Source organism: Pogona vitticeps, chromosome 1 (assembly GCF_051106095.1).
Source record: "Pogona vitticeps strain Pit_001003342236 chromosome 1, PviZW2.1, whole genome shotgun sequence".
In the NCBI taxonomy this organism is placed as follows: domain Eukaryota; kingdom Metazoa; phylum Chordata; class Lepidosauria; order Squamata; family Agamidae; genus Pogona; species Pogona vitticeps.
The window spans coordinates 117223715-117231632 of NC_135783.1; the positions used below are offsets into that span (position 1 = coordinate 117223715).

The window sequence follows — 7918 nt, forward strand, 5'->3', positions numbered from 1 at the left end:
CCAAAGCACTATCGGCGGTGGGAGGACCTCTGAGATGCCTCCCATGGCGGCTCAGAAGCCCTGGAAGGCATCTGGAGGCATGACCTACAGCCTACGGACTGGAAGGGGGAGGCATGGAAACCACCAAATTTGAATTTGGCTCTTTCCCCGCCTCCCCCTTCTGGTCCGTAGGTCGATTCTCCAGCCGCAAGTCGAAGTGAAACTTTGCGGCCGGAGAAGTACATATATTGAAAAGTATGTAAGTGGAGCTGACCATAAGTCGAGACTCCACTGTAGTCATTGCCTGCAAAAGATTCTTGACAAAGTATTAAAAATGAACATTTTATTCATGATTGTGTTAATTTGTCCAATTATATCTGAGCCACTGAAATAAAGTGATTGTGTATGAAAATGATTGCAATTCCTAAACGTTTTATATGATATTTTTGTGCAACTCTATGAATTAAAGATGACAGTCTGCACTTCAATTGCTTCTCGGTTGTTCCATTTCAAATCCATTGTGGTGGCATACAGAACCAGAATTATGAAAATTGTGTCAGTGTCCAATTATTTCCAGACCTAACTGTATATCTCTTTCTATTGAAACCCACCAAGTAGTACTTTATGTAACAAATACACAATTAAATAGTTGAAAATATTAAATCTACTCTGATAAGTATGAGGAACATCTGTGCGTGTACACAGTGGGCAACAGAGCATCTTCTCTGATTAATATTTCAGCTTTTCTAGGACACTGTTCCATTTATATGACATGTTGCAAATGAAGGTACTCTGCATTACTGTCGCAACAGGGTTTGGTGTTTTTTTGTTTTTTTGTGTGTTTTTTTGGCTGGTTGGCTCTTCTTTGTTTAAGTATAGGAAGACCAAACAATCAAACAGAATATCTTGATGGGAGAAGATAAATAGACTGAAAAGCTCTTGTTTACTGTGACAAATTTACTGCTAAAACATGGATGCCCTGAGTAGCTTAGGCATTTGAAGCTGTAGCCAGCCTATCACCCAAAATACTCTGTTGTGGGAATGGGTGAGGTTGGCGTCTGTTGTGTGGATGCCTCTTTTGAGGTTCTGTAAACACCAAGGAGGAAGACCCAAGAATGGGAGAATAGCTTCTCAGTTGGAGAAGATAATTGGAAAAGGTGAACGAGAGGGTTTTCAGATAAAGGAATGATCCCAGAATGAGTAAAAGAAAGGCTCTTTTTTATCTGGCTCTGTTGTATGGTTTGGGGTATGTATTTAATAGGTTTCATTTTTTGTCATCATCTGATCATGTCTGAAATCAAGCTGTGTCTTAAAGTAGCATCAGAAACAGCTAACTCATAGTAGTAATAGTGAGCCAGTGTGATACAATGGTTGGAACTTCTTAATTAGCATAAGGAAGACCCGGTATCAGAACCCTATGGAGCTGTGAAGATCCCTATGCAGATCTGGGCAAATTGCATCCCTAGTTCAGCACATGTCACAGGGTAGTGGTGAAAATGAAATTGGTAGTGGAGTGTAATAAAATTAATTTGGATTCCTTCAGGAAATTGTAAGCCATCACAACAAGAAAGTTGTGGTGGCTTATAATATAAGTAAAAAAATTAATGTTTGGGATGTTTGTTTAGCTGTGTTGTAATTTTCTCTTGACACCTGAAATAATAATTAGAACATTTTTATATCCTATAACTGAATTCATTTTAACTGATTACATATTTGTTATTGTTACTCTCCCACACAGTTGCTTAGATTGAAAGAAATGTGCATATGTAAACTGATTTCTGAAGTTACAGTATTTAGGAAAATGTATACTTAATATTGACTATGTATACATAAAATCCTACAAACAGGATCTGAAGGCCTTAGGAATGGACCTCAACAGATGGGAAACCCTGTTTATATAATAATAATAATAATAATAATAATAATAATAATAATAATAATAATAATAATAATAATAATAATAATAATAATAATAATAATAATAATAATAATAATAATAGATTTCTCAGGAGATACATAAGGTGATCAGGCACTCTCATTTCTTTAAGAACATGTCATAGTTTGCTGTGGTCCACAAAGTCAAAGGCTTTTGCGTAGTCAATGAAGCAGAAGTAGATGTTTTTCTGGAACTCTCTGGCTTTCTCCAGAAACCAGTGCATGTTGGCAGTTTGGTCTCTAGTTCCTCTGCCCCTTCGAAATCCAATTTGTACTTCTGGGAGTTCTCGGTCCACATACTGCTGAAGCCTACCTTGGAGGATTTTGAGCATAATCTTGCTAGCATATGAAATGAGTGCAATTGTACGATAGTTGGAGCATTCTTTGGCACTGCCCTTCTTTGGGATTGGGATGTAGACTGATCTTTTCCAGTCCTCTGGCCGCGGCTGAGTTTTCCAAACTTGCTGGCATATTGAGTATAGCACCTTAGCAGCGTCATCTTTTAAGGTTTTAAATAATTCAAGTGGTATGTCAACACCTCCACTGGCTTTGTTGTTAGCCATGCTTTCTAAAGCTTATCTCCCTTGCATTTTGATTCCCTTCTCTTCTCTGCTATTTGTAAGGCCTTGTTGGACAGCCACTTTGCTTTCCTGTATTTCCTTTTTTTCAGGATGGTTTTTGCTGCTGCCTCCTGTACAATGTTACCAGCCTCCATCCATAGTTCTTCAGGCACTCTGTCCACCAAATCGAGTTCCTTAAATCTATTCTTCACTTCCACTGTGTATTCATAAGGGATTTGGTTTAGATTATACCCGAGTAGCCCAGTGGTTTTTCCTACTTTCTTCCATTTAAGCTTGAGTTTTGCTATAAGAAGCTGATGATCAGAGTCACAATCAGCTCCAGGTCTTGTTTTTGCTGACTGTATAGAGCTTCTCCATCTTTGGCTGCAGAGTACATAATCTGATTTTGATATTGCCCATCTGGTGATGTCCATGTGTAGAGTCGCCTCTTGTGTTGTTAGAGAAGAGTGTTTGTGATGACCAGCTTGTTCTCTTGACAAAACTCTATTAGCCTTTGCCCTGCTTCGTTTTGAACTACAAGGCCAAACTTACCTGTTGTTCCTTTTATTTCTTGACTCCCTGCTTTAGCATTCTAGTCCCCTATAATGAAAAGAACATGTTCCTTTGGTGTCAGTTCTAGAAAGTGTTGTAAGTCTTCATAGAATTGGTCAGCTTCAGCCTCTTCAACATCAGTGCATAAACTTGAATTATTGTGATGTTGAAAGGTCTGCCTTGGATTCCGCAGCTGAGCATCCTTTTGGCTTTGGCCCAACCACTTCATTAGCTCTGGAGCTACTTGTACTTGTCCTCCGCTCTTCCTCAGTAGCATGTTGGACGCCTTCTGACCTAAGGGGCTCATCTTCCAGCGTCATATCTTTTAGCCTTTTGTTTCTGTCCATGGAGTTTTCTTGGCAAAAATACTGGGGTGGCTTGGCAGTTCCTGCTCCAGGTAGATCGCGTTTAGTCGAAACTCTCCACTATGACCTGTCCATCTTGGGTGTCCCTGCATGGCATAGCCCATAGCTTCTCTGAATTATTCAAGCCCCTTCACCACAACAAAGCAGCAATCCATGAAGGGGTCTGCAAATTCATATTTAGCTAATTACTATTATTATGGTTTTCATTTTGCTTTGACTATTGAATTTGCGAGTCTCCAGACTCCCAGTAACCTGTAATCAACAAGGTTCCAGAATTCTAAACCATTGTTATACTGTTGTGATCACCAGTAGGGTGTACTATTGGAGTTACAAATGCCATTTTATATAATAATTTCATCGAACATTCAGCTGTCAGATATGTTTATAATGCATTGACCTTGCTCTGCTGGAGCTGGCTAATTGTTTTCTTACACTTAAAGAATGTTTTACAGTGACTTATAGTAAACATTTTTTTCCAGGCTGTGAGTTCAATTTTGGGCAAATTTTCCTGCATCTCACTTTATTTTTTGAACATTGTTTCAAACCTTGACAAAGTATTTTGGAGGAATAAGAAAGTAGAGCCAGTCAAATCAATTGGCTTTATTGATACTGTCCTCCTAAATTAAATGGCAATGGAACAAGGTCTGGTCTACAAGATGTACCTAGACTTTACTGCAGTCTGCCAACAATATTTAATTTAGAAATCATAATTCTTTCCATGATTGAGGTTATTGCTCAGCATTTCTGTAAATTTTAAATATAAAACTAGAAGAGCACACACCAATTTTTGAAATGTTTATTGTAAGGGATTCAGATTTTCCTCAAAACTATTAGTTTTGGTGAAAAATGATTCAGTGGCTGAAATTTTGTTGCATTAGAGTAGGTCCATTGAATCAGTGGGGGTTTGATGAGTTAATTGCTTTCTAAGTTCTTTTGATTCAGATGGGCCTACCCTAACTGTGACTAACTTTGGCATAGTAGGATGCAGTTAGAGTAGAATCAGTGGAACTTATGAAGTTGTCTTACCAGCCCCCCATTAATACAATGGGCGTACTCTTATGTACTTTACTACAGTAAGCAACAGGGTTTTGACCAGTATATGGATTCATTTTCATCTTTTCAAGTAGAAAAATGTCCTTGCACTTTGTTTATGCAGAGATCGTAATTCCAATTTCCGGTTTTAGTTTTATTATTTAGAGGCCATATATTTTTAATATTATTTTAAAAAGAGAATCCATGCATCGATCATGACATTTTATGGCAGGAAGAGCAAATTTGTAGCTGCCCAAATTGTTTTGGCTTCAGCTCCCCTCAGACCCAGCCAACCTGGTTGACCATCAGGCATGATGTGAATTGAAATCCAGCAACATTTGCTGTGCCACGAGTTCCCCATCACTCTTTTAAAGATTTGTATCCCTCTCATGAAATTAAAGAGCCAATTTTGGCCCTTCTACTTTTAATTATTCTCTCTTTTTTTTCCAGATCAGTGTACTGCTACTCGGACTTACCTGTTCCTTCACAAGTTCTGGTTCTTCAGTGTTGCATATTATTTTGGCAACTGGGCTTTTATTGTGGTAAGCAACTTTATTTATAAATCTTAGTCATTTAACATGATGTCGATTTTTGCATTATTTGCATCACCACTGTGTTGTCCTAGTTCTCTTGGTATTCCCTTAAGTGATCAATGACAATGTATTGTACTTATTTAAATTCACAGGTCTTCTTAATTGGATTAGTTGTGTCATGCTGCAAAGGAAAAAAGTCTGTCATTGAAGGTGAAGTGGATGAAGATGATTCAGATATAAGTGATGAAGAGCCTTATCTCTCTTTTGGTTGACAGCCCATAATCCTGAAGGTTAAAGCATGTGATGTAAAACTGTAAAAATGCCATTTTGGTTTGCGCTTGAAAAAAATCTTATTTGCCAATGTTAAAAGGGGTAATTGATGAAGAATTTATGTATCTTACTTTCTTCATATACTATGTACATATATAGTTACAAAAGAGCTAATTTTATGAATGAAGGATGAAAGAATATTCTTTTGACAATGTAAATTTGATTGCTGTGATGTCATTTAAATTGTCTTTCTTTCTGTCTACTTTTAAATTACTTTCTGCCTGGTTCCCTTTTGACAGTGTTAAAAAGACAGGTATAATCAAACTGATACAGGCATTTTATACAGATCTGAAGTTTGTAATTGCTACTACTTGTTAATATAAAACTAATTTTTGACAGTAACTTTAATGGCACTTGGACTGAGAAAAGTACTAAATGAAAGCACAGAGGTTGTTCAAACATTACTGTATCCTCCAATAGCATGACAGGACCCATTGCTACATGCTTTCTCCTCTGCCTCCAAGCCACATGTAGGCTGAAATCCTCTGGGGCAGCTCTGTGTGAAGTGGAGGTGATGTCATAATCAGTAGCAAATCACTGATGAATAAAGGTGATTTCAGTGTGCACACAACTTCTACACGATGCAGACAAGTAACATGCACCCTAAAATTCCCAAATGAAAGTTTTAACCAGCTGTTGAGGCTATTATGTGGAGCTGTGCTGTAGGATTTCAGCCATAGAATGTAATTGCACTGCAGATGCTATTTGTAGATGAGCATGGGTTTCCTCTCACTATAATATTTAGAATTTACTTTCTTGCAGTTTTCAGGAGATTGTATTCAAACACAGGGATTTCCTTAGTGCAACTTCAGTGCTATCTCCAAATGCAGCTTGGTCTGTATTCAGTAGACAGAGAAGGAGTGTCCATTCTTGTCCACCTTGCCATGCATTAAGACATGCAGTAAAGAGAATGTACCTGGATATGTCTACAGTATTGTCTGGGCAAGCTAATTGTACTTACTGGCCAAAATCCTGTTGTGTAGCATAAGCCGAACATAACTTAGTCTGTTCCTCCATGGTAACCAAATCATCCCTGTTGCAATTCATGGGGTTGTGCGTGCGTGCACCAACCCAGTATGCTGTGCACACACAAGAATAAAGAGGCAAGGGCAGTTTAGTTACTGGGGAGGAACAGACAGCAAGTTATAATTTGGCTCATGGTAAACAACAGGATTTCAGCCAATATATCCAGAAGTGTCTTTGTCAAAAGAGAAATAAAAGCAGTAACACAATTTCCATTCTTCTTCCACTTTGGCAAGTGCCATATCCCTGTGGTGTAAATCAGCAGTTCCTAATCTTGAGTCTTTGGATCCTGGATGCCATCTTTTAAAAAGCTACAGCCAGTAGTCAGAGATTCTGAAAATTATAACATTTAGGAAGCCACATCTGGAAACAGCTGGTCTAACTATTAGTATGTGGATTTTATTATATGTTGAATATTAATCACGTGGGTTATCTAACTTTGCTGTTCAGTGTAATTTAATAATAACAGATAAATTACAATGATTTTAAGTGGTTGAAATAGCTATCATTGGTTATTATGTTCAAAGTTATAACTAAGTGCAAGTATTTAAAATGCAAGATTTTCCTTGCTGTATCATTTTGTAAAATAAACTGATCAGAATCTTGACTACACGTAACTTTTAAACATTTATGCATCATCAGACTTGCTATTTAATATTAACTCTAACATTTACTGTTTTCAGCCAGGTGATGCTTGAACTAGAAATGTTACGGTAATTTCTCAGTAAATCCATGTCACCCACTGATCCTTCTTTAATAGTGAGGGCTTGGCTACATAAACCATCTTCATGATGCCTCTGGGCACTAGCTAAAGAAGGGTGCTTTGAGAATCCCTGAAATGTGCATATTTGTATATTATACTGTGAACAACAACAGCAATTCTAAATTTCAGTTATTACCTAGTTACTGAATGTGCTTCTATGTCACAAATTACCTACCTGAAAGGTTGTCTTCAAATTACATGATAATGAACTCCCCCAGATTTGTCAGCTTATATTAGGTGTAACAGCCACTCTTTTAAAAAGAAACAATACTTGCACATTACCTTTCATTTTCTGAAAGGTGCATAGATGTCACTGTCAAAGAAAAATTGACGTAATATTCAGTTTATTTGAAGTGATTACAAATAAACTGACACATAGATTTCTTCGTTGTGGTATCTTCATATCAAACATATGGATTAGTTCTTCACATCCACTGATGTCTCAGTGTCTTGTAGAGCTAAAGCAAAAGTGATTTGCTGGGAGCAGCTCCTTTCTATCAGCCACTTGGTCAACAGCCTTGGAGTGGTTTTTCTGCTTAATTTTAGCTTCCATCTTTCTCTTGCAACTTTGGTTTTTTCAACAGTTTCACACTTCAGTTATCCCTTAACAGTACTTTGCTTCTCCTCAACCACCAGCCTTTGACCTCAGCTTTCTACTCCACACTTGTTTCATCATGCATTTTGGCTTGGAAAACACTTTTTAAAGAAGTGCATCAAGTAGAGCAGCCAGATCCTACATACTGGCGGGTGCTCAAAATGCCTGGGCCAAAGCCATATCAACATATTGCAGAGAGAGGCCATCACTGCCAGAATCCTTCAAAACTGGCAGAGAAGACTATGGGCTTC

General features: G+C 37.8%; 1 protein-coding gene and 1 non-coding gene across 5 annotated transcripts in view; both read left to right on the plus strand.

Annotated features, from left to right (window-relative positions):
* Nucleotides 1-6921, plus strand: part of LMBRD1 (LMBR1 domain containing 1) — a 90698-nt gene extending 83777 nt beyond the window's left edge. For all 4 annotated transcript variants that reach the window (XR_013542048.1, XM_020785835.3, XM_020785834.3 and 1 more), the window contains exons 15-16: nucleotides 4874-4965; nucleotides 5109-6921. Coding sequence is in view for 3 of the 4 variants with exons in the window: in XM_020785835.3 (XP_020641494.2) it covers nucleotides 4874-4965; nucleotides 5109-5228 (212 nt within the window). In the remaining variant the exon portion in view is untranslated. The remainder of the gene's footprint in view (nucleotides 1-4873; nucleotides 4966-5108) is intronic.
* Nucleotides 3951-4082, plus strand: LOC140703633 (small Cajal body-specific RNA 15). Its single transcript, XR_012082935.1, has one exon.
* Nucleotides 6922-7918: the final 997 nt, after the last annotated feature.